Source organism: Phaeodactylum tricornutum, chromosome 3 (genome assembly GCF_000150955.2).
Source record: "Phaeodactylum tricornutum CCAP 1055/1 chromosome 3, complete sequence".
NCBI lineage: Eukaryota > Bacillariophyta > Bacillariophyceae > Surirellales > Neidiaceae > Phaeodactylum > Phaeodactylum tricornutum.
Genome location: NC_011671.1, coordinates 409,911 through 436,052, shown reverse-complemented (window position 1 = coordinate 436,052; position 26,142 = coordinate 409,911). Strand labels below are relative to the sequence as shown.

At 50.7% G+C, this 26,142-nt stretch overlaps 10 protein-coding genes across 10 annotated transcripts; 5 read left to right on the top strand and 5 right to left on the bottom strand.

The window, feature by feature from the left end:
* Positions 1 to 1,934: 1,934 nt before the first annotated feature.
* PHATR_43921 (predicted protein) lies at positions 1,935 to 3,851 on the top strand. Its single transcript, XM_002186307.1, has one exon. It carries the CDS (start codon positions 2,041 to 2,043, stop codon positions 3,712 to 3,714), a length of 1,674 nt encoding a protein of 557 aa, XP_002186343.1. The 5' UTR covers positions 1,935 to 2,040; the 3' UTR covers positions 3,715 to 3,851.
* Positions 3,852 to 4,643: 792 nt separating this feature from the next.
* Positions 4,644 to 7,314, bottom strand: PHATR_33251 (predicted protein; the record flags this gene model as incomplete). Its single annotated transcript, XM_002186024.1, has 8 exons — positions 4,644 to 5,234; positions 5,320 to 5,385; positions 5,463 to 5,794; positions 5,834 to 5,959; positions 6,033 to 6,156; positions 6,224 to 6,630; positions 6,672 to 6,954; positions 7,129 to 7,314. The coding sequence occupies 8 exons, from the start codon at positions 7,312 to 7,314 to the stop codon at positions 4,644 to 4,646; spliced, it is 2,115 nt and encodes a 704-aa protein (XP_002186060.1).
* Positions 7,315 to 8,140: 826 nt separating this feature from the next.
* Positions 8,141 to 9,396, bottom strand: PHATR_50753 (predicted protein; the record flags this gene model as incomplete). The annotated part of the gene is made up of 4 exons (XM_002186023.1): positions 8,141 to 8,828; positions 8,929 to 9,048; positions 9,164 to 9,268; positions 9,295 to 9,396. 4 exons carry the CDS (start codon positions 9,394 to 9,396, stop codon positions 8,547 to 8,549), a joined length of 609 nt encoding a protein of 202 aa, XP_002186059.1. The 3' UTR covers positions 8,141 to 8,546.
* A 236-nt stretch (positions 9,397 to 9,632) lies between these two features.
* PHATR_43919 (predicted protein) lies at positions 9,633 to 10,856 on the top strand (the record flags this gene model as incomplete). The annotated part of the gene is made up of 1 exon (XM_002186306.1): positions 9,633 to 10,856. The coding sequence occupies one exon, from the start codon at positions 9,633 to 9,635 to the stop codon at positions 10,854 to 10,856; it is 1,224 nt and encodes a 407-aa protein (XP_002186342.1).
* Positions 10,857 to 10,916: 60 nt separating this feature from the next.
* On the bottom strand, positions 10,917 to 11,909 carry PHATR_10499 (predicted protein; the record flags this gene model as incomplete). The annotated part of the gene is made up of 1 exon (XM_002186022.1): positions 10,917 to 11,909. A coding segment is annotated over one exon (993 nt), but the record flags the coding sequence as incomplete, so codon positions are not given.
* A 2,301-nt stretch (positions 11,910 to 14,210) lies between these two features.
* On the top strand, positions 14,211 to 16,944 carry PHATR_43917 (predicted protein; the record flags this gene model as incomplete). The annotated part of the gene is made up of 4 exons (XM_002186305.1): positions 14,211 to 14,245; positions 14,273 to 14,900; positions 14,926 to 16,023; positions 16,072 to 16,944. The coding sequence occupies 4 exons, from the start codon at positions 14,211 to 14,213 to the stop codon at positions 16,663 to 16,665; spliced, it is 2,355 nt and encodes a 784-aa protein (XP_002186341.1). The 3' UTR covers positions 16,666 to 16,944.
* A 985-nt stretch (positions 16,945 to 17,929) lies between these two features.
* PHATR_5508 (predicted protein) lies at positions 17,930 to 18,355 on the bottom strand (the record flags this gene model as incomplete). The annotated part of the gene is made up of 1 exon (XM_002186021.1): positions 17,930 to 18,355. A coding segment is annotated over one exon (426 nt), but the record flags the coding sequence as incomplete, so codon positions are not given.
* A 523-nt stretch (positions 18,356 to 18,878) lies between these two features.
* On the top strand, positions 18,879 to 22,348 carry PHATR_18524 (predicted protein). The gene is made up of 4 exons (XM_002186304.1): positions 18,879 to 19,441; positions 19,553 to 19,790; positions 19,910 to 20,268; positions 20,479 to 22,348. Exons 1-4 carry the CDS (start codon positions 18,950 to 18,952, stop codon positions 21,688 to 21,690), a joined length of 2,301 nt encoding a protein of 766 aa, XP_002186340.1. The 5' UTR covers positions 18,879 to 18,949; the 3' UTR covers positions 21,691 to 22,348.
* Positions 22,349 to 22,805: 457 nt separating this feature from the next.
* Positions 22,806 to 23,864, bottom strand: PHATR_1875 (predicted protein; the record flags this gene model as incomplete). Its single annotated transcript, XM_002186020.1, has 1 exon — positions 22,806 to 23,864. A coding segment is annotated over one exon (1,059 nt), but the record flags the coding sequence as incomplete, so codon positions are not given.
* A 1,142-nt stretch (positions 23,865 to 25,006) lies between these two features.
* On the top strand, positions 25,007 to 26,091 carry PHATR_43913 (predicted protein; the record flags this gene model as incomplete). Its single annotated transcript, XM_002186303.1, has 1 exon — positions 25,007 to 26,091. Exon 1 carries the CDS (start codon positions 25,099 to 25,101, stop codon positions 26,089 to 26,091), a length of 993 nt encoding a protein of 330 aa, XP_002186339.1. The 5' UTR covers positions 25,007 to 25,098.
* Positions 26,092 to 26,142: the final 51 nt, after the last annotated feature.

Below are 26,142 nucleotides of genomic sequence, written 5' to 3'. Positions count from 1 at the left end.
CCGCTGTCAAAGACATCTTTCATGTTTCGTTACCAGTTCGATTTGACTGTGACAAGATACCAACAGCTTCATGCAGGAAGTTTTGGTAGTCTGGCACGTTCTAACTTTTGATAGCCTCCGAGATTTTCGAGTTCGCAGGGACAGCTAGATGAGTGTCCCAAATTTCTTGCTCTGGTCAGAAATACCTGTACTTTTAATCTAGATGAAAAAGGAAGGTACTGTCACATAGATTTCTGGTACCCAGTAAGAGAACTCACTTATGAAGCCAGCGGCAAGGACGATGTTGATATATTTGTATCCGCAGACCACTTACAGTTCGCTACTTCTTCACTTCGCAGTAAAACGAATCTCGTTGGCAACTAACAGTCAGCGGCATCGGGTACTCGCATCACATTGCTCACTCGCACTGCTTGCCGAATTTATATCCTTTGATTCACTACGATGGATTCATTTCAGCACCAGCATTCAAAGTCTATGCCATTGCTGAGAAAATTGATTTGCAAAAGACAAACCGCTTTCGACGCATACGGAGAGCAGTGCGATAGTCGACAGTGCTTCGAGACCGATTTCGATGAGCTGGGATCATCCCGTGGCCATCACGGACCGAAAGGAAATTTGACCATGCGAAAGGGCTGTCTCAAGTCAGGCAAACAAGCTTTTTCAGTGGGTCACGTAAAATGGAGCACAAAAAAGTCTATCAATAAACGAAGACAAGTTTCCTTTTCATTCGTAGAATTTCATTTGCACGAAATACTGCTTGGTGACAATCCAGCCGTATCAAACGGTCCTCCGTTGACACTTTCTTGGAAAGCAGTGGAGTCATATAAGCTCCATTTGGACAAATATGAAGCCAGCAAAGGGTTGCCATCAAGAGACCGACACCAAATGATTCTGCCTAAGTGCGTTCGTGAAGATTGGTTAAAAGCAGCAGGCTACTCCCGATCGGAGCAAGTGAGAGCAAGCCGAGCCGTAAGAGCGATTCAGAGCCAGCGATCCCAGAGTATGCTGGATAGCGACCTATGGCAGAAAATCCAGTGCATTATGCCGAGGTCAAAGCACGGTATTTCAATTAGGGATGCGGAGGCGGCGTAATGTAAAAATCTTGCAAATTTCTCTGTACTATGACGATACTGACATTGACTGAGAAACTTTTCCTGTTCATACGTCTGGAGATTTTGCAGTTCACTCCCAGCTCGCTAGTCTGATGTGAATGCTGTGTTTTGTTCGGAACGCACTATACATGATAGGTTGGTCGCTAGAAAAGGCATTCATTAAACTGTTGACTGACTGTCAATAATACCGGATAAGACTTGTCGAGGAACCACCTACTGATGCTTTTGTAGTTCACCGTAAAAGCCTCTGCCAGTTTTTCTCTGCCGTCAACTTTCTTATCTGGAAAAGACCTGGTCTCTGCGTGCAGTCCGTAGTGTATTTTGGTGACGCTAGGCAATTAAATTGTCGCTGGGTTGGCTCTACTGGGATCAGTGTTATTGCGAGCTCATACACAAGCACGCTATCTAGCAATGGATGTCAATTAACTTATTCGTGTGGGGATAATCTGGTAGGCATCAATCCAATGATACCATAGCAAAAAAGTAAAATCCTTTTAGGATCTATTCACAGTCATCCAAAACAAGGTGCTTTCTCTCTAGCATTGTTTTCGTTTATTTTACAATTAACAGTAAAACGACCAACCGCCACAGTCACCTCTTCTGACCGAAGGCACCACCACGCCCTTTCGTGGCTGGCGTGGACACGTTCGCGATAGGACTACAAATGTAGAAACTAAATACGACTGCCGGGTCACGCTCTACGAATCAACTTTTTTTTAAAAGGTTGTCTGCACGCTTCCTACTTACTGTTCCTGTTACATTAGCGGAAAAAGCTGTCTCCTCACATCCGCTGCTCGGTATCGACACACGTTTAGATTGATGCATGTGATTTTTACTATCGCATGGATTCCCTTGTCTGTTTGCATCTCGTCTCTATTCCAGTGCCCTGCGCTGTGATAACATATGCCTTTTAAATTTAGATTGAATTATGGCCACCGATCCCGCGCAACAAGACCTGGACGCATTTTTGACCAGCATCGAGTCTAAACTACGGGTCCCGTTTTCTAGTCTCGACCTCGTCAAAGCAGTGACAACTTCGGCTTTGCGCGGATCTCAATCAGCTCCGGAGTACCTGGAGAAAATTGCACAAGTGCTACCGAGAACCGACAAAGTGATACGCAATCGGATCTTGATCGGCTTGCTGGGGCTAGATGCGAATGAAGACACCGATGTTCAAGTGGAAAAAATTTTGGTTGCAACCCAAGAAGCTCCGTTGCATGAGGAGTGGGTGCGTGTGATTTCTGGTCTCGTACAAGGGTTGATGTTTCAAGAAAAAAATGGAGTCTCCCTTAGGGGACAAGAGGCAAGTACCCTGTTAGAGAGGACATGCAATCAGATACTACGAAAGGTCCGGAAAGTGGAAGAACAAACAAGTTGTGCTTCAGCATGCGCAGCTGCTACAGCAGATGCAGATCCCACTTTTGCACCATTTCGCTACGCATTGATCGGTCCGAACCTCTTGCGACGAAGTATTCCAGAAATGTTTCATCAATCCTCTTTCGCGGTCGACCGTGAAGCCAAAGTTTTGCTAGTGGATGCACGACTGGAACTTGCCAAAGCTCAGGAAGAGCAGGAGCATGCCAAACAAACCGGCGTCGCCAGTAAACGAGCAGCGTCAACTTCCTCCGATTCAAATGGCAGTAATGCTAAAGAGCGCGTTATGCCTATCATGCCGGGTATTCGGTCCACCAAGGCATCCTCTATCAGTGCCGCCAGATCGTCAACTGGGCATCAAACAAAAGCATCCATGTTTATGCCATCGAAAAAACCTAGTATCGTTCGACCCGGAGTCGTTAGCAAAGTTGCTTTGCATGTGCGAAAAAAAGGTGCTTCGCAGGCTTTGGTAGGTAAGAGTAAGTTGATTCGGGATCGGGTAGAAACAAATGGAGCTGCGAGGACTGCTGGTGTGGTTCCTATAGCACATCCAGGACGGGCCGGCAAATCGGGCAATAGCCGTTCTCGCATGCAAATGATTGACATTGCGGAGGTACAAGGGATGGAAGAGGAAAGGAAGGTGCGGGGTGAGACAGCGGCTACTCCTAATAAAGAAGGCGGCTTAAAAAAGTCAGGTATCAAGCGAAAGGCTGAGTCGGCCGAGCAATCTGAGAAATTAGTCAAAGCCAAGCTCGGTCCACAAAGTGGGGTAGATATGCAACCTTCTGTGCTAATCAAAGATGAGCCGAAGACCGTCGGAGATGTATATACCAAAACTCCTCACGCGATGGTTGATGCCTTGGCGGCCGGTGCACTCGCCGCTTACCAGGCACGACTAGCAAGTGCTTTACCCCAGACAGCGGCTCCAGTCGCACTGCCTGCTGCTATTTTGCACGCTCCAAAACAACAAGATTGGCATCAGCTGTTAAAAGAAAAATCCAACAAACTATCGAGCAACGATCGGTTCCGAGTGCAACAATTTTTTCAAGATCGATTTAATCCCACACCAGGACAGACTACATACAAGATGAAGCTACACGAAGAGCGAACCGCAGATGCCAAATCAGGGGATCCAGTCAAGGAGACCTACTATTTGGAGCTCGATTACACAAATTTTACTTCCAAGCAATCTAAAAAAGTTAAAAGATACAAGGACGGGGTAACGTGACAATAAGTTTTGTTGCGTGGTAGTCCTCGTTGTTAGAACAACAATTCTCACGTCTAGAATTGTTAAGCAAGGAGGTGAGGTGCGGACACTTCCTTAAATAAACAATTACTTAAAGTGAATCCTTCTTGTTCGTTAGAGAACCGTGGATTGTGTACCAGCTAGATACTTAGGATAGGACAGTAGTCGTTTCCTAAGTAAAGCGGGACGACGAGAAAGATTCGATCACACAAGGGAACCGTCGCGTGGTCGTTGCACACCGAACAACGAGGATCGGGATTAGCAATCCGATTGTCGACAATAGTCAAGTACAGTTGACAAACGGACGGGTTTCCGCAAGGGTGAACAAGCAGTCTCAACAAAACGATTGGACAAGCAGATCCCAACACACAGGTGGCAGATCTCTCGACAGGAAAACCACACAACAAACACAACACGAGTAGTACGAAGGAATCTCAACGGACCAATAAGTAAGACCTACAAATACTACCTTTGTTGTACAGTTGTATGGGGGGTGACAATAGTTACTTGTTAAGAGTATAAGGAACGTCTGTGTTGGCGGGCCCTTTTCAAAGATTGTGAGACTCATGAAGAGATCAAATTCCAAAGAAAACAAATCAAGATTGTAAATTTATGCATGACCTGTAGAATTGTACATCGTCAGTTTCCCTTGAATTGGCTTTGCCGGATACTTAGGATGCCATTCATACTTGTGACCCGAATGATAGTATGTAGAACAATAGCATTGGGACCATTGTATTTTGTGTAGCAACACTCGTCAAAGGGAATCTTGAGAAGTAACTATTCACAGGAGAAAAACAAATTGCTGTTCTAAATAGTCAGACTTTATTTCGAAAACAAATTTGGCCTACTGGGAAATAAGATCTGTGCAAATTCTGCTACACCTTGCCTATGCAACCGTACACACCAGCTTAGATGGGAATATGAGGGTTGTACAAGAGCCATTGACCACCGCGGTCGGCTTGGAAGGCTTCAATGACACCGCAGTACATGTTATGGGCCTGCAGACCGATAATAATGGTCTTGTCGTTGATATTCACTTTTTTGTCCTGTTTTCGCTTGTGATGTCCCTCATCGGAAGCAGACAGCATATACTCTCCATCCTGTTTACGGATCAAGCCAGACATGTCAAAGATGCCGGAGAACTCGTGGGCATTGGCTTCACAGTTTGTGCCCTTGGGGATTCCAACTCCTTCAGTCATTCTCGTATTGCGACTACCTCCACTCATCGCGATAAAGTAGTAAGTGAGCTCTTCACCGTCATCTTCATGCTCGAGGGGACTGGTAATAAACATGCGTTCACCTAGATCGTTTCCAGAGTCTTCCTGGATAATAGCGTACAGCTTGCCGTCATTACTGTATACAACTTCGAGACCGTCGATGTCTTTAAACGTGACTTTTCCTTCGCCATCGGCATCATCCCAATTGCGGGTAGCGTCGCGACCATCCGCATACTCTCCCTTTCCACCGAGCTTCACCTGACTTGTGATGTCGAGTTCACCCTGGGTAGACGTACCAAGCACCGTCAAACATTGCAGGAACTTCTTCATCAGCAACAGAATTTAGCATGGCTATCACATCATGTACGTACAAGTGCCCAAAGTATCCGGCAGTGCTGCCTTGGACAAAGCCAGTCGTGTCTGTACGGGGATCCTGTATCGAAAAGAGCAACAGAAAGTGTAGATAGCTGGTCAAAAATCTTATCGTTAAAAGTCAAAAGTAGTCCTTACTGGCGTCACATGCTCCGTCTTGAGTCCACTAGAACTGAGCCCTCCAGCATTCCACCACTGGTAATCCTCCATGCTACTTCCTTCAGAGGTTCCTGGGGGCTTCAATTGAAACTCCCAAGCAACATCGTGCTGGAAATTTCTGACTTCACCATCCCAAGTCCAGTCAACGGAAATCCACTTTCCGTCCACCTTGGCTCCATTCTTGGCTTTGGCTGGATCTTGGTGAAATTCATCCCGAAAGATACCACCGGAGGGACCGCTTTCGCTCATGTCAATTGCAAATCCATAGAGTTTTCCGTACCGAAGGTCATTTCGAGCAAGGAAGTCGTCAGCTGGCGCAGTAGATCCGTCTTACATTTTGCCCTTGACACCGACGAAAATGCGGAAAGGAACAACATTCTCAGACCATACGTATTCCTCCCCGTCAGGGCGCATACCGTATTTATCCTTACGGGCTTGGAGGACAGCGCTGTTTCCAGTTAAATCTCCGTTGTAACCTAAGGAACAGAAAAACAAAGTTAAAACATGAATGTGAAGCGCGACAAAAAAATCTTGGCTGTTAGAACCTACCAGACACGGCAAACATGGTGTAGTCTGGGTGCTGGGAGTTAATCTCAGCAATTTTTTCGAAACCACCTTGACCAAAAACTCCGAGCGAGTAGTCCGTCTTGGTGTGGGTATCGATGGCATGAGCCTGTAAGAAAGGAAAGTGTAAGATTCCTGAACAATAGCAGAAAAAAGTCGCGCGTATCAGTACTTACACCAATACCAACAAACAAGGTTCCGTTTTCGTAAATCATCCATTCCTCATTTGTGATAAAGATGTCATCTTCCAGACCAATAAAACGATCCCACTGATGCGTCTGTTCCAAGTGGGCAGAGCAAAGACTCTGCATCAGCCAGTCAGCTTCCGCTGGTTCGCTGACGACAACATAAGCTCCAGCAGCGTCGGTGTTCGCATAATGGGCACCAACGGTTGTGTTACCATCGCGTACACGGGGGCCAACAAGCTCCCCTTTGAGGTTGTAAGAAATCTCAATCATCTCTCCAAAACCTGTGACCATAGATGACGCGGGCACATCACTTGTCATGAATCCCGTCATTGCATCCCGATTGTAGTCAACGTATTGGACGTGCGAGCCACCAAAGGTGGCAGCACCATCATTGACTGGGTAGGGATAAGACTCATAAACAAGCGGTCCGTAAGACTCTGACTGGACGACAACTCGTACATATCATCGTCCACGAGGTATACACCGAGTCCATCCGGTACCCCAACAATCTTCTCGCCAAGAGAGTCATCGCACGTACTCCGCTCACCAACGGTGGCAATAGCCTTCAGGGGACCATGAGGGAAGTCTGTGTCTCCGCTCATACCATCCCGAACGTGCTCCAGAAACCGAGGCATCAGACGCCTCTGGGAGGAGGGCAATGGTTGAACCAATAGTGATGCCTTCTTGTTGAAATTGAACCAGCGCCGACAGCACGGTATCTGCGTTGGGGATAGTCGACAGAACAGCTGCTGTGGCCGCATTCCATTCGAGTGGCTCTTCAACACAGACCTTGTCTACTGTGGTTGGAGGACTCTACCGAAGGTAAAAGTTAGTCCAGGATGATACTTTCTTCGTCGTTGAAAACCGTTCTCAAAAGCACATACTGTACGCACCGCTTGGCTTCCCTTGCCTTTTCCGCCTTCTTTTCCGTTCTTCCATCCGTTCTTCATGTCCCTCTCGGCATTGCTCTTGCCGTTTCCTGATTTAAGTCCGCGTCCGAGGTCAACTCCCCTGATATTGGTGGCATCAGCCGACGCACCGAGAGCCAGGATCAAGATAGTTGATGAGCAAAATTTCATCTTCGGTAGACGATTAACAAACTTGAAACTTCAATTCTCAACCCACTTTTCGCAGAGATTTATCGATGGATCATCTCTCAAGATGCCTCGCCTCCTTCGAACGATGCGTCGTTTGGAGAGCATCTTCCATCGCAGGCCTCAAATAATACTACAACGTGTTTAATCCAGCATCTCAAAAAATTAATAGAGAATGTGGTCTTTAAATACTTGAATTATTTAAGATCCATCTTTCCTCATAATTATTTCTACTATGGAAAGCAAAGTGGTCCCCACCTTTGGTACTTAGTAAATTTTTATTTTTGCCGGATTAGTGATTTTGCGGCCTCATCGAGGCCGGATAAGTAGACTTCCTCTTTCCAAATGGTAGAATCCGCAAAAGGCTGCTAAGCCCGAAAGGAAATCCCATCCGCTCCATCCGGCATGTTTGAACTGTTGTTTGCTTCCCTTCAGAGTTCTATTGTTCTTATTTCCTTCCATGCTTCCTTCCATGCAAAAGGAGAAAGCTGCCGACACCATGCAATTCCAGCCCAAATGACTACAATGAGCTGGAACATAGAAGTCCCTAAGCGCCATCTGTCAACTTTCACTACCATTTGGGGTTCAATCAAATAGTACGCATCGTCTTGGGAACAAGCCGGCCCCATTGGAGAGGGTTGCTACCAAAACAAACTTGTTTCCTTTGTGGTGGCAGGTGGGTTACCCTAAAAGGACTCATTGGACGCCCCGCGATAAATATTTAGCGGGAAACTTCGGCAGCCTTGACAAATGTTTGACGTTTACTCAAACTGTAGGTTTGAATAGTTTGAATACCTACGGTAAATAAAATACTGGCGCCAAATGAATCTACTAATTGTAAGATTGAGTTTTCCACTTTGCCGTCCCTTCACTGTTGGCGAATTTTCTTTTCACACTTACAGTTAATCAATTACGTCTCATCTGTTAAGTATGATTCGGGGCGAAGCCCCCATTGACTGTGAATACTCCCTATCAGCTTTAAAAGGTCTATTTTCCCGAAATGATAAGACAAAAGGTATCTCATTTGATTGTGAAGGCTCCCTCCCAATTGTCAACTGAAATCACGTACAAAGAAGTACATTACCAAGCCACAGCGTGTCTTTGCAGATGCCAAACAGCACCATGTTTCCTCTCCTACATTGCCATGACAAAAATTACAGCTGAGCTCTATGTCACAGCCAGTGTTCTTAAGAGTTCAGATCGGGAGATAAAACGGATTAGAAAAAATCGTCTTCGTATTCTTCGGCTGCAGTGGCATCTGCAGATGCTTTAATTTCCGTGTTTTTCGTCATATTTTCTTCCTTCATAATGCGGTCGTATGATCTTGCCTCCTTTTCCCGCTGTGCCTCGATCTTCATGTGCTGCTTGGCCTTGGCCTCCTTTTTGAAATCCTCCTTGTTTTCTCGTCTTATTTCCTTCAACCGATCCTGCTGCTCTTGGAACAGATCTGGGTGCAATTCTTTGCGAGATTTTTCGATTGCTCGAACGATGGGGCCATTCTGGAAAGCGAACAAAATCTGGACTTGAGCTTACGTCTCCCTTGCCACCCTACTAAGGCGGCAGATGTTTTTGCCAAAACGAAGGTGAAGGCAAACTCACCTTTTCGACGGAGACTCGGCGCACATTCTCAGGTCGATGGAATCCAACTTGCCCGTCGACCATACCGGAAGTCTTTTTCAGATTCTTCCATCGCGTGTAAACGACGTAGACCGACGATTTCTAAGAAACAAAAGCAACGACGTGTTTAGCAACTGTCGCTGAGGAATCGTCTTTCTAAGAATCCACCACTTGCATTTTTCGGTGGCAACTACAAATCTTGTAAAAGTACCCCTACCTTGCAGCCTTGAATACTATTGGCCTTGACCATGGCGGAACAATCCAGTAGCAAATCATCGGAAATATCGTCCAAGGACATGCCTGGCTTCATGCGCAAGTTTAGCTCAGATCGTCCACGTGAAACCAAACATCTTCTGGCAGTCCGTATTTGATAAGATCTTCGTTCTCATATTTGTCCTTTCCCATGTAAATGGTGTATTCGCCGCAACGACTTTCGAAATAGAACACCATGATGATCCAGGCGAGCGGCGCGTTTTGTATGGCTGGGCGGTGGCAGAGAATGAAAGCCCTTTTTGCAGTTACTTCACAATACCGTTCGTTTGTCTCGCCTTTGTAGGTTCTAGCTAGCTTTCTCTCATTGTGCAAAAAACTAGGGTTATGATTTCTAGGTCTCACCGAACTTGTTCGATCCTTCTAGTTAGTTACAGACAAAGACTGTTGTAAGCAAAACCAATACAGACCAAACCATGGCTCCTTCTACTTCCCTCCGTCTCGTGGTTGTTTCTTCCCAACACCCGCTAGAGATAACGTACGATGAAGGCGGCAAACCAATTTTACCGCTAGCGGAAGCGGGTAAGGATGCGTTGGATGCGTTTAACCATCCACGGCTCCGACGAGCTCTGATTTTCGATTCTCTGCATGCCGCCGCCTCGAGTGACCTCGAGTTTGTGGTTCCCACGGCCGTCGCATCTGATTTATCTATCTATGCAAGCGTTCATTCCCAAGGATTGCTAAAATTCCTTAGCACGGCATGGGAACGATGGGATTCCCTCGGTGAAGAAGGACAGGATCCGTCGGGCTGTATGCCCGGTATATCTGGTCAAGGAATTGCGACGACGCCACCATTAATTCCTTCCAACCGCCCTCTACCTCGAGACTCTGTGCATCGACCTTCACAACACGTTATTGGACAAGTTGGATACTACTGTACGGATGATTGTACACCCATCTTTGCTGGAATTGGGAAGGAATTGGTGCAAGACGCCGCCACCACTGAGGCCGCGGTCCAACGGGCCTTGTCCGCCCCGGGGTCCGCCGCACCGCCGGCGGTTGTGGTGTACGCCGTTCCCACGCACCCGGGACATCACGCCGCATACGATAGCTTTGGTGGCTACTGTTACGTGAATCACGTCGCGGCGGCGGCGCGATTGTGGCAAACGTACACAATACGCGATCCCACCAAAGCGGTCAAGCCAAAAGTCGCCATTCTCGACGTAGATTATCACGCCGGGAACGGCACGGCGTCCATATTTTACGACGATCCGACTGTACTGGTAGTCAGTATTCACTGCGATCCGGATTTCGACTATCCTTTCCACAGTGGATTTGCCGAGGAAACGGGCACCGGTGATGGGATGGGCGCTACCTTGCATTTGCCGCTGGCTCCCGGAGCGACTTGGAAGGAGTATGCCGTGGCGTTGGAGCAGGCTACGGCCAAGATTTGTAGATTCGAAGCCCAGCTGCTAATTATTTCCATGGGTTTGGATACGTATGATCAGGATCCGTGCACTATTCGGCGGGCGGGATTCCACCTACAAGGAGAAGACTACTGTCGGATGGGCGAAATGATCGCCAAGAATGCTCCAGCGGGCATTCCAACACTCTTTTTCCAGGAAGGTGGCTACCGTATGGAGAAACTTGGCGAGGCAGCCGCTAACGTATTGACAAGCTTTACTGCGCACCGATGCTGATCCAGCCACGCTGTCACTACAATCAGTGTTTATAATTTAGAAAGGCTTAAGACTGTTTCTTTAGAACGTGCGGCTTACAACGTAGGGTTTTTGGCAAAGCTCAGCAATCGTTGGTCGCGACGACTGGTCGTACGTCAAGCAGGCTCGAATAAAATCCTTACTCTGGGACGACACGACCGGCTGGTCTGGAAATTCGACAGAGTGCGCGTTGAGCATCGTATTGTCAGTCAAGATCCGGTCCTGCGATTGGCCATCCCCAAACGGCCGTTTTCCAAACAACATTTGGTAAAAGATCACGCCAATCGACCAGACATCCACCCGGTTGCTGATTCGAACGTTTTCGTCTGTGACGAAGCACTCGGGCGGCAAATACCAGTAGGTCCCGGCCCCTTGCGATGTCAGCTCCATGCTGGCTTCGGTCTCGTCGAGTGAGTCGATAATCTTACTCAAGCCAAAGTCCGTGATTTTCGCGTCTCCGTTTTGATCAAAGAGGATGTTGGCCGGCTTGAGGTCGTAGTGAATGATTCCCTGATGAGAACCGTCCTCGGACGGATGACTCAGATACATCATGCCGGACAAGATTTGCAGCAGAATGGCGCGGGCATCTCGTTCGGGTAACCGGCGTTGCAGCTTAAGGAGTGCGTCTAGATCGGCCCCGTCGCACACTTCCAAGACGGTCGCAATGGCGTCGTTATCAATTTCAAAGACGTCAAAGAGGGAAACGATGCGGGGGTGGCGAACGTTGCGGTGAATACGGTATTCTCGCGCGACGTGTTTCGTAAAGTTGTCCTTTTTTGCGGCCGACCAACGAGAATCGAGTTGATGGATTTTGACCGCCACCGGTCGGAGTGCGACCAGATCGTAGGCTTGCCACACTTCCGAAAACCCCCCTTTCCCGAGTAGCGATTCCAGCACGTACCGATCGTGCAGTTTGGGTCGTCCAACAAACTTTGAGTCGTCTTCGCTGGCGACGCGCTTGAGCGCCCGGACGTGTGCCGCCTGGGCGTCGCGCAGCGCGCGCTCGTCCGCCGCCAAGGTCGCTTCCGCCTGTCGCGCCGTCTGGCGGTGCCAACGCACCGACTCGAGGGCTTCGGCCACCGCGAGTGGCGAGGATTGGTCGGGGGCGGCGGCCGCCGCCTCGGCGGCGTCCGCCCGAGCCTGGAGCGTGACGTGAGTGTGGGCGAGGGCAGTCCGACGCGCGGCGAGTTCGCGGATGGCGTAGCCGTCTTCCCACTTTTCCGTCAGTCGCAAAGCCGTGTGGGTGGTGACAATGCGGCCGAGACGGGCTCCGTCGGCGGCGAGCTGGGCGCGGAGTGCGGTTGCCGCGTGCTGTGCTTGTTTGCGGACGAGACCTTCCAGGACGAGTCGGGAGGCTTCTTCGTGCTCCGTCTTGGCGGTCCGGAGTTTGGATAGCTCGTTGCGGCATTGGGTGAGTGCGTTTTGTAGGGATCCTTGGAGGAGTGTGCGATTGTTGGATACGGCGCGGAGTTGGTCGTCCTTGTCCCGGACGGCACGTTCGAGTTCCTGAATCTGGCAGCGGAGCGACTCTAGGGTCTTGCTGGGGGAAAGGGGCATAACTTTGCCGGCGGGAGCCCTGGTGGCGGTGGTGGTCACGGCAGCACCGTGGCGGTTGTTGGTATTATTGTTATTTGGCACCGTCGTTGGGTTGTTCGCATCATTGGCTGGTTTGGCGCTGGTGGCTAGTTTGAAAAAGTCGTAGAGAGAGCCGTGGGCGGTGGGTTTACGGGAGGGCGTGGAACGGTCCCGGGACGCCGTATCGTGGGGGGTCGACGCCGTCCGGGAGCGCTTGCGGGCGTTGGTCGGACTGGGACGTTCCGACAAGGGTCCTCCTCCGCTGGTGGTGGTGGTAGTGGGATCCCGTACGGAGGGTTGCTGGCGCTTGACGGGGACGGATTTGCGTTTGGATACTTCCTAAATCGAACGATGCGTCCGTGACGGGTGAGTGAAGGAGCATGCAAAGGCAAATATACCAGAATACACTACGCGCTGATGGGAACCCGCGGTAGGCGTTCGAAGCAAGCGGCATTCCGTGTGTGTATACATGTACGTACCGGTAGGGGTCGGGAGCGAGTGGGTGACGTGGGGTCCGGAGCAACGGTAGTGGTCGCCGTCGTCGTGGCAGTGTTGGCCGTGTCGGGCAGACGAGTCCGCCGGGTTTGTGAATAGTGACTGGTGGGTACGGTGCAGTGTGAACCTTGCGAGTCTCCCGCGACGGGAGACTGGGCCCGGACTTTGGCCAGATGGCGTTCCGTCGCGCGCTGCAATCGTTCCAGGCTCGTGAGGCGCACGGCGGCATTGGTCGGTGACGCGGCTTTGGCGCGAATCGCAGCGGACGGGAGGGGACTGGCGGCTCGATGCGACGAAGCGGAAGCCGAGGGCGTATCGAAGGAAAAGGAATGCTGCGAATGGCCGTGGCGGATTCCTACGGTGGGACTGCTGAGAGACCCGAGTGTCGCTTCCGAAGGCGACGGCGTAGGAGCTCCCTGTGCCGTGAGTGGAACGGTGACGGACTGTGGCGGCATGGTGAAACGTGCTTCCAAGAGTTCCAGTTGACGCTCCAGCGACGTGGAGTTCATGGTGAATGCAGCAAACAGCCGCTGGTGGGGATGGACTTGGCAATGGTACCGTTGCAAAGGAATGCCTGTTCCAACACAAAGTGTGCTTGTGCGGGACGTTTCGTGACGGAAGAGCGTTCCGGAGGAGCGTCACGGCGGTGAGCACCGGTGGGAAGAGTGCGGCGCGGCTCCGACCAGTCAATCCACTAGAATTGAATCGCACGCGTTGCCCTACCGTTCGTCACACACGGTCCCTCGTCCCCCCACACCACACCTGCCTTTGGAGGAACTGGGCGTTGCGCAATCCAACGTATGCCCTGCGCGACGAAACCCTACTGCACGATGCCCGTCGTCCAACTCTCGACAAGGCTGCTATACTATACTATACACACAATGGTCACAACACACACAGAGAGAGAGAGACGAAGACTGCAACAAGAATCCCCAAGTGTGTCAGTGGTGTGTGCACGTATTGGGAGAGGTGCTAGAGTGGGGGGGGTTGTGGAGGGAACTTTGGGAGAGAGACACCCCCAGACTACCGCCGCCACAACTACTCTAGCACTAACCCCACAGTCGCGCCACTGCGCGCTGGAACGCCTACCCAACCCCTTCGCGCCCGATTGCAAATACTGCCGATCTATATCTGCCTATGAACAAAAGATCTAACGGTACGTGTAGTACGTTCGAAGCGCACGCGGGCGGGGTGCGTGGACAACGAATCAAACTGCTTTCGTTGCGCGGGAAGTGGAAAGCGGGATTCAAGGCAATCAATCACGAGATGCCCGAACCTGCTGGAATTGTAGAACTACGGCGGTACGATTTACGAACGAGACTCTAGAGTGACCGTGACTACGGTGGTGGTGACGGCGAAGGATCGGCAGTCCCTACTATAACGACGAGAGAGACAGGGTTTCTACAAACGAGGGCTTCGGTGTCCACGATTTACGGTGGCTTCGCGGTAGTTCCGAACCGGAAACGTTCCCAGCACGACCCAACGCAACCCCGCACACCACCACGACTACCCGACGAGGCTTCATTGTTTCCAGTCGCTCCGGCCGGATCCCTCCCCCTCGTTGGGTACACACACAAACACGTCCGCAATTCCTTCCGTTGCGTTACGGTCCGTGCTGGAATGAAGGACACGCAGCAACTACAACTCTTGGTCTGTTCCGCTAATTTGGGCAACGAGCAACCCGATCCCGACTCCTTGGCTGCTTGGATTCCCACGGATGGCGCTTGCCAAGCCGTTCTGCGTCAAGATGCACCGTACCCCGTCCAATCCTACCACTACAGTAGCAGTACCAACCACAATAATCACAACAACAACAACAACACGAGCACTCGGTCGTTGGAGGCAGACAATGACGTGCCGTCGGATGCGTCCCGTTACACCGACACGGATCAGTTTGATATGATCGTCATCGGCATGCAGGAGGCGACCTTTGACCCACCGGCGGGGGCGACCCGCGTCGGGACCCGTCATTCGTATACAGGTACCGGTCGTCCAACCCATTCTCGAGAAGGGCGTCAAGAAAGCCTTGGATACGGTCAACAATCTGACCGCCACGCGTGATCATACCAAAAAGACCGCCAGTATCGGTGTTCCCGACTGGAGTGGAGGAACGGCCGCGCTGCACAAAATGCTCGAACTCAGTCTCCCGTCCTACCAGCATGTCGTTAGTTACCAACGAGGGCAAATGCGACTCGAAGTCTTTACACATGCCCAGCAGATTGACGTTCGAGTCCTCCGCACGACGGCACAGAATACGGGACGCGGAGGATTGGCCAATAAGGGAGGCATCGTCACGGAGCTGCTGGTCAATGAACACACGCGGTTGGCCTTTATGACTACTCATTTGGAAGCGCACGAAGGAGCCAGCAAGTGTGCCATTCGCAGCAGCAGCCTCGGGGACATTCTGGGTGGGACCAAGACCAAACTACACGACGTTTCGCAGACGGCTCACTACACGTTCGTCCTCGGAGACTTGAACTTTCGGACCGAGTTGCCCGGGTCGCACTTTTTGTCCGAAGAAGATCACAAGGCCCGAGTGTGGAATTGGGTCGCAACACGAAACTGGCAAGCTTTGAACGATGCGGATGAATTGCAACGGGAACTCCGGAATAAAAACTGTCTGGTGGGATTTCAAACGTTGCGGTGCAATTTTCCACCCACCTTCAAAGTAGAACGACAGCCCGGATACCAGTACATTGACAAGAGACGACCATCGTATACCGATCGGATCTTGTGGAAGACCGGGCATCAAATGGAACAGGGGGTGGTACCGTTGGTGTACGAGCCAATTGATGTCTTCGCGTCCTCGGATCACAAGCCGATTCGGGCCGCTTTTGGCGTCGACTTGAACGACTCGTTCCGGATGCGTCCTAAACTGCACCGGAACCACTCGCACATCAATTTATCCACATTGCTGCATCGGAGAAACAGCCAGCCGAACCTCCGTCAGCCCGTTGTCGCCCATCGCGACAAGCTGCAACTCTTCGTTTCCGGCATGGCGTGCCAGCTTTTTCCAAATCGAGATTTGCCTCCGAACCCGTACTTGTGTTTGGTTTCTTCCCCGCCCGATGCATTGCAAGTGAGTACCAGTCGTTGGGTGCAAACGAAAAGTCTACTTTTTTGCCAGACTTTGGGTAAAGTCGGTGGTCAGGCTACGACGGCGCAAGGCTGGCCGCGATCGAGTTTGCAAATGTCGACCAATACACCAAAATGGGACGGGGAAGAGATTCACTGCCAAATACAAACTCACGGAGCAGATGGTTCTTCGTTGGACCTGACTGGTGCGCTCTTACACTTGACGATTATGAACTATAATCCGAGCAACCAAGATTCGGTGGTGGGAACCTTCACGTTCAATCTCGTGAATCTGCTGCGCTCTTGCCGCCGGACGAGCCCAGAGACTAATTCGGGTTCCGAACGAGATCTGCAAGGGAAGAGAGGACCCCGAAATCTGTTTCGTCGATCGCAAGCACAAACTGCTGTTTGGAACGATCCAATCACCAGCGTTGACCTTGACGAATCAATCTGCTTGAATGGTATGGAGACGGGAAGGATTCAGTGTACGATCGATGCGTGGTGGATGGATACAGCCAAAGCCTTGGCGACCAGACCTGGCGAAGACCGCCGTAGTGCGGTCCATCGATACACTATCGCCAACCAGCAGCGACGTGGTTCGAACGACATGCAACCGTCGAGTGGCGCAAGTATGAATGAGACTTGATCGATTTCATGTTTCGATTAGTCCTGTTCCACACAGAAAGGCATCGGGGATAAACGCAAACGAAGCCAACAATCCTATGTGTGTACACAAATGAAGCCAAAGATCCATACAATCAGCGTTACTGACAGCAAAGATATCTACTATCTTTCTTCATTCACATTGAAATCCCTTTACTTTCTCGGTGACAACTGAACAAGAAAAAGAGCCGTAAAAAGCCCTACCGTTCACAGCCGCTCAACCTTGCAAAGCTAATCTTACACATGAACATCCATTCGATTCAATAAGCAAAGATGAAAGCCGAGCTGGATAGGCTTTGTCATTCCAAATTAAACGGGGATTTTGAGTTAATCCGGTCGCGTTCTATTCATTTGTTGTATGATGGGATCGCCAGCTTCAAAGGGATAACATTCGCTTCACTCCCAATTCTCGAAAAGCGGTCCAGAACTCAATCAGGCTACGCAATTTTAGAGAAATCTTCGTAGTCCATCCGTTTAAGTAGTGTCCCGTCGGACAATTCCAACACGGCTCGATACTTGCGCGCGTCCAACTCCCGAAGCGTCGCTCGGCGTCCCTGGTGCGGGCCCCGTACGATCCGTACCTTTTTACCGGTACTCTTGGGAACGACCGTTTCCAAGTCATCCTGGTCCAGGCGTAGTACGTCACCACCATCATCCGTGTTGGGACCCGAGTCCAACACGGTCACTTCGGCTGTGTAGGGATCCACGAGTCTATCCACTGCCGCCTTGCGTTTAAAAAACTTACCCCCTTGCAGCTTTTTGTGAACAATACGCACGAGAATATCTGGACAGAGCCATCCCGGAGTAGCCGCCATGGTGTCGGTGCGCTCTCCGCCAGGTGCCATCGGAGTCGCGCTCTCGCTGCGAGGCCTCTTGTTCGATAGTGAAGCGGGGACGGTTGTTGCTGGCGGCAGTGGTGTCGGAAGTGGCGGATTGTTACATTCGTGATCGGTTTCATCGTTTTCATCATCTTGAAAGACCGACGCGATTCGTTTCCGCGTAGGCTTTTGGGACGTTCCGAGTGCGGGGATCGTCAGCTGCACCGTCGCCGTAGCGGCACCGTCCGCATCGGTGCGTTCCAAATTTGTCGCGGCGGTATGGATCGTGCCGCCAACCCGATCGAGTGCGGCAGCGGCTTCCACACGCTGCCGTTCGAGTCTCTCAGCCAGGTCGCGTTCGGCGGACGCTTCCGCCAACAATCGACGTTCGAGGGCTTCCCGTCGGGCCTGTTGGGCGGGATCGCGTTCGATGTACGTCACGTACCAACCCCGTTCCGTGTCCTCCACCACGCACTGTCCAGTCCGTCCCAAATACTGCACAAAGTCGGTGAGTGTAGCCCAGACGGTCGCGTTCATGTGTACGTGTTGTTTGTCGTGAATGACTTGCTGGTAGACTTGGTTGGCGTTGGTGCGGTTGGTGGTGTGCCGCATGCGCAAGGTGTCGACGTAGAGTTTACAAAACTCCCGACTGTACTGGTCCATAATTCCCGCGGCGTTGGCGCTGAAGATCTGCATTTGGCGGAGATGCGATTCCGACGTGAGGTGGCATTTGAAACCGTTCGCATCCCGACACTGCTTTTCGCACATTTGGCAATAGAATTTGAGTTTTTGGAGGCCCTTGGCCTTGATCCGTTTGCCCAAGTCCTTGAGCGAACCCTTCTCCGCTTGGGGCATGTTGGAAATGACAGTGAGAAAACCTGTAACGATGGTTCCGGAGAAGTAATGTTGGTTCGAATGGGACTACCGCCGTTGCGCTGACATGACGAGTGGAATACCGGTAGCTGACTGACAAGAATCGTGGGAGTCCTTCTCGTCAGGGATACGTCAATAATTGTCTCGCTAACAGTAAGATTCACGTTTTTACATAAGGTACTATTTGTAGTTTATTGGAACGATAGGTAGGTAGGACCATAGTCGAAGAGGTACCTTACAGTGATCCTCCGTCCGTCTGTTTGCTTGTCCAAAGCAGGAGGTAACCCTTCTTCTCAGAGCAGGGGTTTACAGAAGTCGTTCCATCGGAGAGCAACGGACAGACTTTCCTTTGTTGGACAGACAATTAATGGTGGTCGACCCGGACCAGCCGATGGACATTGAGCGCCGTGACGGACGGATCCGACAAACTTCGAACGCTCCTTTGTGGTGCTTTTTGTCTCCCTCGTGTTCACCAAATCATACCTCAACAGAAATACCTCAAACGCACAACATTTCGTTAAATTTGCGAGTAACAATTCTCGGAACCACCGAGGAAAATAGTCGCACGAAGCCAAAATGGGCAAGGGCGACGGCAAAAAGGAGAAAAAGGGTTCCCCATCGGAAACGATCGGTTGGGGCGCGACGCCCAAATTTGCCGTCTTGCAGTATCCGGGCGAAACGCAACCCGTCGGAACGTTGTCGACCGCTGCTTCCCACGAAACCTCCAACGATGCCACCACCAGCCTCACACCGGGACGTCGAGTCCAAGCCGGTCGGGGTCCCAAAATGGCCAGTACGGGCTTGGCAATTGGCCGAGACTCCTTCACGGTCCGGGTCCGCGATCCGGCCTGGTTGACCTCCCGTGCCGCCGTGTACGACCGCATCCGCGCCTCGCGAGCGGCAGAACTCGCGTTGAAAACGCCGACACCCATCCGGGTCGTCATGCCGGATGGCAAGGTACTGGAGCAGGATCAGGAAGGCCAGAACTTTAGGGCCTGGCAGACGACGCCCTGGGATGTAGCACGGGTGATTGCGCAGGGATTGGCCGACGCCGCCACGGTGGCTAGGGTGACCTACGCGGACTTTGTAGCCGACTACGATAAGGCTCAGGACGGTATGGAAGTGGAGGATACACTGTCGGCGGCTATGGCCGACGGGGGAGTCGAGTCCGACGCACAGGAAAATCAGTTGCTCTGGGATATGACCAGACCCTTGGTAGGGAACGTGGCCAAACTGGAATTGCTCAAGTTTGAGGATGATCAAGACGCCAAAACGGTCTTCTGGCATTCATCGGCTCATATGATGGGAGAGGCATTGGAACACCTTTACGGATGCAAGTTGACCATCGGACCGCCGTTGGCGGGAGGATTCTATTACGATTCCTACATGGGCAAGGATGCCTTTCGAGAAGAAGATTGTACGTTGTGTGTTGCAGTGTCAATTGCTCCAACCACAGAGTAGACACTCTTGCAGTACTACCAAAAAGCGATTCTGTTTTCTGTCGTGCTGACCATTCTCTTGTCTCTTGTCTGGTAGACTCCCCCGTGGAAGGGGAAGTAGGCAAAATTATCAAGCAAAAGCAAAAGTTCGAGCGCCTAGTCATTACCAAGGAGGAAGGCTTGGAGTTGTTCGCCGACAATCCCTTCAAGGTCAATATTCTTACTACCAAGGTCCCCGACGGATCCCGCACCACCGTCTACAAATGTGGTGATCTAATAGATCTGTGTCGGGGTCCACACCTGTCCCATACCGGCAAGGTCAAGGCCTTTGCCGCGACACGGCATTCGGCCACCAATTGGCTGGGAGATACCAACAACGATACCCTCCAGCGCATGTATGGAATTTCGTTCCCCGACAAGAAAATGCTCAAGGTTTGGAAGGAAAATCAAGAAAAGGTACGTGAGCTGCCTGCCTCAGTTCTGCGTTGGTGGAGAAATTATAATACGACAAGCAGTGAAGACAATACACGAATCTCATTCTCGGAGTAAACAATGTGACCGACAACTTTCCAATCCGCTGATTCTTCTGAGCTTGTCACAATTAACGTTGATGGGCAGACGCATTTTAATTGTACGCTAACTCGTATTCTCTGTGTTTCTTGTCAGGCCAAAGAACGCGATCATCGTCGTATCGCGGCCAAGCAGGATCTCATAATGTTCCATGACTTATCTGCAGGGAGCGCCTTTTGGCTGCCGCACGGAGCCCGCATTTACAACAAGCTCATTGATTTTATTAAATCACACTACTGGAACCGCGGCTACGACGAAATCATCACACCCAACATTTACAATCTTGATTTGTGGCACAAGTCCGGCCACGCCCTCCACTACAAGGACGCTATGTTCTGTTTTGACGTGGAAGGTCAAGAATGGGCTATGAAACCCATGAATTGTCCTGGTCACTGTCTCATGTTCGCCAATTCAATTCGTTCCTACCGTGATTTGCCGCTGCGTTTTGCCGATTTCGGAGTGTTGCATCGCAACGAACTTTCCGGTGCTCTCACGGGCTTGACGCGCGTCCGACGCTTTCAGCAGGATGATGCCCATATTTACTGCCGCGAGGATCAAATTGAAAAAGAAGTCGTGGATGCGCTTAATTTTATGAAGGATGTTTACGATACATTCGGAATGACGTACAAACTGGAACTGTCCACACGTCCTCAAAAGGCGCTCGGGGACGTTGCGCTTTGGGAGCGCGCGGAGGAAGCCCTGGCGAACGCCATGGATATGTTCGCTGGCAAGGGTGGCTGGAGAGTAAATCCGGGGGACGGCGCCTTTTATGGACCCAAAATCGACATCAAGGTTATGGACGCCATGGATCGTGTGCACCAGTGTGCTACTGTACAGCTGGATTTCCAACTACCCATTCGATTTGACCTCCAATACACCACGGCGAGCAAGGAAGAAGGCCAGCAGTTTGCTCGGCCAGTGATGATCCATCGTGCCATGCTTGGTAGTGTGGAGCGCATGTTTGCCGTCTTGTGCGAACACTATGGAGGAAAGTGGCCATTCTGGCTGAGTCCTCGACAAGTGATGCTCGTGCCGGTTCATGCCGAATTTTTCGATTACAGCGAAGATATTCGTGCGAAACTCCATGCCGAAGGTTTCTATGTGGATGTCGATACCTCGAAGAATACATTTCAAAAGAAGGTTCGCAATGCACAGGTAGCGCAGTATAACTTTCAGTTTGTCGTAGGCAAGGCCGAGGTCGCCAACGGCTCGGTCAACATCCGCAATCGGGAAAATCAGGTCGAGGGTGAGAAAAAGATTGATGAGATGATCGCGATGCTCAAGCAATTGAGAGAGGAACACAAGTAGAAATTCGGTTTCGTTAAGTTCCGTGAAACTAAGTATTTATCAACATTCCCGTAACATCAGACACCGTCTTGTTCCTAGTTCTTCGTGCGCGCCCACAGCGCTTTGCTGCCGCTTCGAACATGGCTCGGTTGTGCATGTCGGTCAATTCTACAGGTGGCGTGGCACCGCGCTTCATAATGAGCGCAGCACGAGGAAGAGCGAGTCTTTCAGTTCTCTTTTCGTCAAACTGCTTCGAGGCATCCAGTACTGCCGTGCGCATCTCGCGGTGTTTTCTGTACAACGCACGGTTTATAACCAAGGGAGACATGTTCATATCTTTGATGACTTCTTCGTGCAATCCGTCGACATGTCCAGGGAGCATCACTGCCCGAGAAGAATCTCGAAGATCCCCGGAAGCATTTCTTTCATTCTCCACCCATAAAGGAGAGCCTGGCTCGTGTGAATGAGAACGCTTCTTTTTATAGATCAAATGAGAGTCGGACTGTTGATCTAGAAGTTCGAGATCGGAAGCACTGGCCCCGATGCCATTCGTTTTCTCCTCTCGAACAGGTGTGAGACCTTCCGTTGATAGGCCACTCACCAAATGCCCCGGGGCTGAAAGAAGATTTTTGTCTGTTGAATTTATTCCGACACTCACCTCCGCGTTGCGGAGGGCACTGACGGTAAGCGGAGGAATCACTTTCACATGGTCTTTTGGCTGTCCTTTCATTAACCGTTTGAAGTCTTCGAAAGTGATTCGATTTAGCCTGGCTTTGCATTCCTCCAAGCTTTCCATCCAGATTCTCTCCAAAGCGTCGGACTCGGTGCTCCTACCCAGCAGATCCTTAAGATCATCAAAAGTGATATATCTACAAGAATTAGACGCAGCGTCAGTAATTGATACAAGTCTGCTTCTGTAGAAAGAGAAGCGGAACCTACCCTTTACGATCCGTATCCATTCGATCAAACGCAAGACGGAGGTTGCGGTCGTCTACACGCGCTTGAGATAAACCAGCAGCGAGAAACTCGTGCCAACGGATTGTCGGCTCCGATTTGCTAAAACGAATGGATTCAAACAAAGTCTCGATTTCTTGTTCTGTCAATGCTCCGAGTGCACCGCCCTCTGCCACCCCCATCAGGACACGTTTCATTGCCTCCAGCGAAATTTCGCCGTCACCGTCGGTGTCAATTTTCTCAAATTCGCTGCGGAGCTCCACAATCTGCTCAGGGAGTAGAGTGAAACTAAGAACTTCTGAAAGCAATTTTTGCATGTCGGATTGTTCTTTGAAATTCATCAATGCATCAATTGTTCTTGAATTCAATCTGTCTCCTTCTTTCACGTCTTTCTTTGCCCAAACCTGAATCCAAGGATTCTTCTGAGTTTCTCTCGCTGTTGGTCTCAGCGTTGGTTCAGGATTCAAAAGCGTTTTCACGAAGTTTTTCCCTGCGTCGCTTACACTTTCCCACACCTCTTTTGGCTCAAAAAGTACCTCTGCTCTCATTATGTTCTCTTTTACGAGCATCAGATCTTCTCCATCCAATCCTCCAAAGGGAGTTTCGCCACTCAATAGTAAGTACGTAATCACACCCAGTGCCCAGATGTCGCTTTTCTCGTCATAAGCGCCACGAATAATTTCGGGCGCTACGGTATACGGTGTTCCCACCTGTTCGTGATGGTGCTCGCCGAGGACAAAATGCTTACTCAGGCCGAAATCAATCATCTTGAGCTCCGATTCTACCTTGATTGACGAAAACAAAAAGTTTTCCAATTTCAAATCCCGGTGGATAATGCCTTTGCTGTGCAGGTAACGCACCGAGCTCAACATCTGCTTCACGAGGTGCGCACATTGAGCTTCCGTGTAGTGATAGTCTGTCTGTTCATCCAGGCGATCAAACAGGTCTCCTCCTACACAAAGCTCTTGAAGAATGTAGATCTCGTTCACAGACTCGTAGACTTCTTCGATGCGGACGACGTTGGGATGATCAAGCTGACACATGATAAAGATTTCGTTTCGTAGCGCACGGAGTCCTTCCGTCGAGTCTATGAGTCCAATATCGAGGCACTTTACGGCGTACTTGACTCCAGTAGCTCGGTGAATCACCAGGCGGACAATACCAGAAACACCCGAGCCAAGGACCGGGCCATCGTGCACACCGTCGTAAATTTCTTCAATGGGCTTGCCGAAAGGCGTCTGCAAAATGAAGAAACGAGTGAATTAGTGTTCGTGAGGCGAACGTGTCACCGTAAACAGCCTTATTCCATTTGTCGCCAAAGACATACCTCAATGCGCACAACAGTCTTGGCCAAATCCCCGTCGGCGACCATTTCTTCCCGCAGCCGTGACAGTGCCAGGATATCGGAATGCCGTGACCGATCCTTGGCAAAATCCACATCTTCCGTCGTTTCGTTCTCGTCCGAATCAGAGAAACTTGAAGCACCGGAACTGTAGCCAGGACGGACCCTCCAATCGGCGCTGCGCAGCTCGTGCACCTTTTTGGTCGTCTTTATTGAAGCCTTGGGATTGTTCACGGAGGCGACCTTGGTGGTCGCTCCCGTTCCTTGTGAGGGGGTGTGGGTGCCTGTCGACAAGCGAAAGGGAAACGAGACATGCAAACTTAGGTTTAGAACCAATAATACGGACAAAGTAACACGTCGTTTCCCTGTCGTTTCTTCTTACCAGTCGAGCCATTGGTTGCTTTGTTGATCTCGGGTGCCGAAGCGGCCGCAGTGCTGGATCCACACCCCATGGCAGTTTGGCTGTGAAGTATCGGAACGCTTGGTCTAACGTCTCAGTGGAGGCAATCTGGCGGAACCCGATGCAAATCTTCACTTAGTGTTCCCGTTGACAACGAAGAACAGTTCGAAGACACCGTCGCTCCGGATGCATCTGACAATACCGGAGGATTTTTCGGACGGAACAGAGAAGACCTGGAGGTTTAGAATCGAATCCGGTCGGGTTTCCGTAGGGAACTGGTACTTCACCCGTTCTGTGATCGAATGAGGGGTCGGTGCGTTTTTGCTCTTTTCACGCACGAACCAAGGGATCCCACCGGAGGTTCGGGTATGGCAAATATATTTATATGTAAAACTGTGGTGTACGCGGTGGTAGGAGAGACGATGTGTAGGAAAGAGCATAGACACCAAAATCCGAAGGTTGCCTACGTTCATCAAAGACTGGCGTGTGTACTTCTTGCCGCGCATTACTGTAAGTGTAAGTAACTGTGAATGTTCGCCCTCTCTGTCCCGTATTGATCTTGTTCGCGTATGGAGTGCAGTTGCCCTTGCTAGAAACCAGAGTCAGTCATCTCTCCTTCACTTTACTCCTTCCGAGTGGAAAAAGTGACATGTTGTGGTCAGTCTTCTGAGTCGTCGTTCAGAGCCGACATTCAGATCAACGCCGTCGAGTTATCTCTCCTTCGCCGAGTAGAATGGTGGAGGACGAGGGGAGAAGAACGCAAGCGGCAAACTGGCATGGATCGATTCCGGTAGTTCTGACGCTGTCATCCCGTTCGCTCTCGTCGCCGACCATGCCGCCGCCCATTCATGTTTTGGTTCCTCGGAATACGTATTTACACGTCGGATTACAAACCGCGGTTAACCGTCTACACAGATTTGCTCCAACGACCTTGTCGTTTGTTTCCGGCATGATCCAAAAGGAACCCGATCCGGGGGCATCGACGTTCGCGGAAGACGACGAAAATGACCAAGCCGACACCAACACCGCATCCCAAACCCCATCCGACTCCGCAATTGGAAGAGCCGCTGACGAAAGGTATCCTGTTTGTTGGTTTGAAGACGAAGACACGCAGTTCGCGCTACGCTGGCATTTGTTCGCGGGAGTCTTGTACGACACGAAACGAGCAAAGGTACCATCCGCTTCCTCGTTGCCTTGGAAAATTCGTTTGCATTTTACGGCCTACCCGACTAGCCAAATCCTCCCTTTGGAGGCCGACCGAGTCTTGGTGCAAATTCAAAACTTTTACAAAAATTCCGTGAAACAAGCTTTGTGCTTGCAGTATGGCAACTCCAAAGCAGCCATGAATCTGACGAAAGAATCGCACTTTCGCTTATGGGATGCCGTATTGACGACAACCTATCCACTCCATCGCCAAGTAAATGATGACTTACCAACACAAACACAAGAGACAATATCGCAAATTCCTGTTCGAGTGCTAGTGAATGCTGCACGGCCACCAATTCAGCGAGCGTGTCGCGATTCGTCCGTCCAACTTGGAGCGTTGCTATCCCAGTGGCTCCCGGACTATTTTGAGACTGTAAATGACACGGCACAGGCCAAGGACCAGGTGGTTCAGTGGCGCGTGGGTGGAATTCAACCCGGGCTGGAACTGCCTGTTTTCCAATTGTGGAAGGCACTCTGTCATCCAGATTATTTTTTGTACGTCATTGTTTTGACCAACTAACCAGAGCTATAGCAATAGAACAGCAAATTCATCCTTTTCCCGATACCGACT

What these genes read in the sequence shown, in the direction of transcription:
- PHATR_43921 (XM_002186307.1), top strand. Translation starts at nt 2,041, where the DNA reads ATGGCCACCGATCCCGCGCAACAAGACCTGGACGCATTTTTGACCAGC.
- PHATR_18524 (XM_002186304.1), top strand. Translation starts at nt 18,950, where the DNA reads ATGGGCAAGGGCGACGGCAAAAAGGAGAAAAAGGGTTCCCCATCGGAA. An exon ending in TGCCTTTCGAGAAGAAGATT is followed by an intron (nt 19,791 to 19,909) that starts GTACGTTGTGTG and finishes CTTGTCTGGTAG; the next exon opens with ACTCCCCCGTGGAAGGGGAA. An exon ending in GGAAGGAAAATCAAGAAAAG is followed by an intron (nt 20,269 to 20,478) that starts GTACGTGAGCTG and finishes GTTTCTTGTCAG; the next exon opens with GCCAAAGAACGCGATCATCG.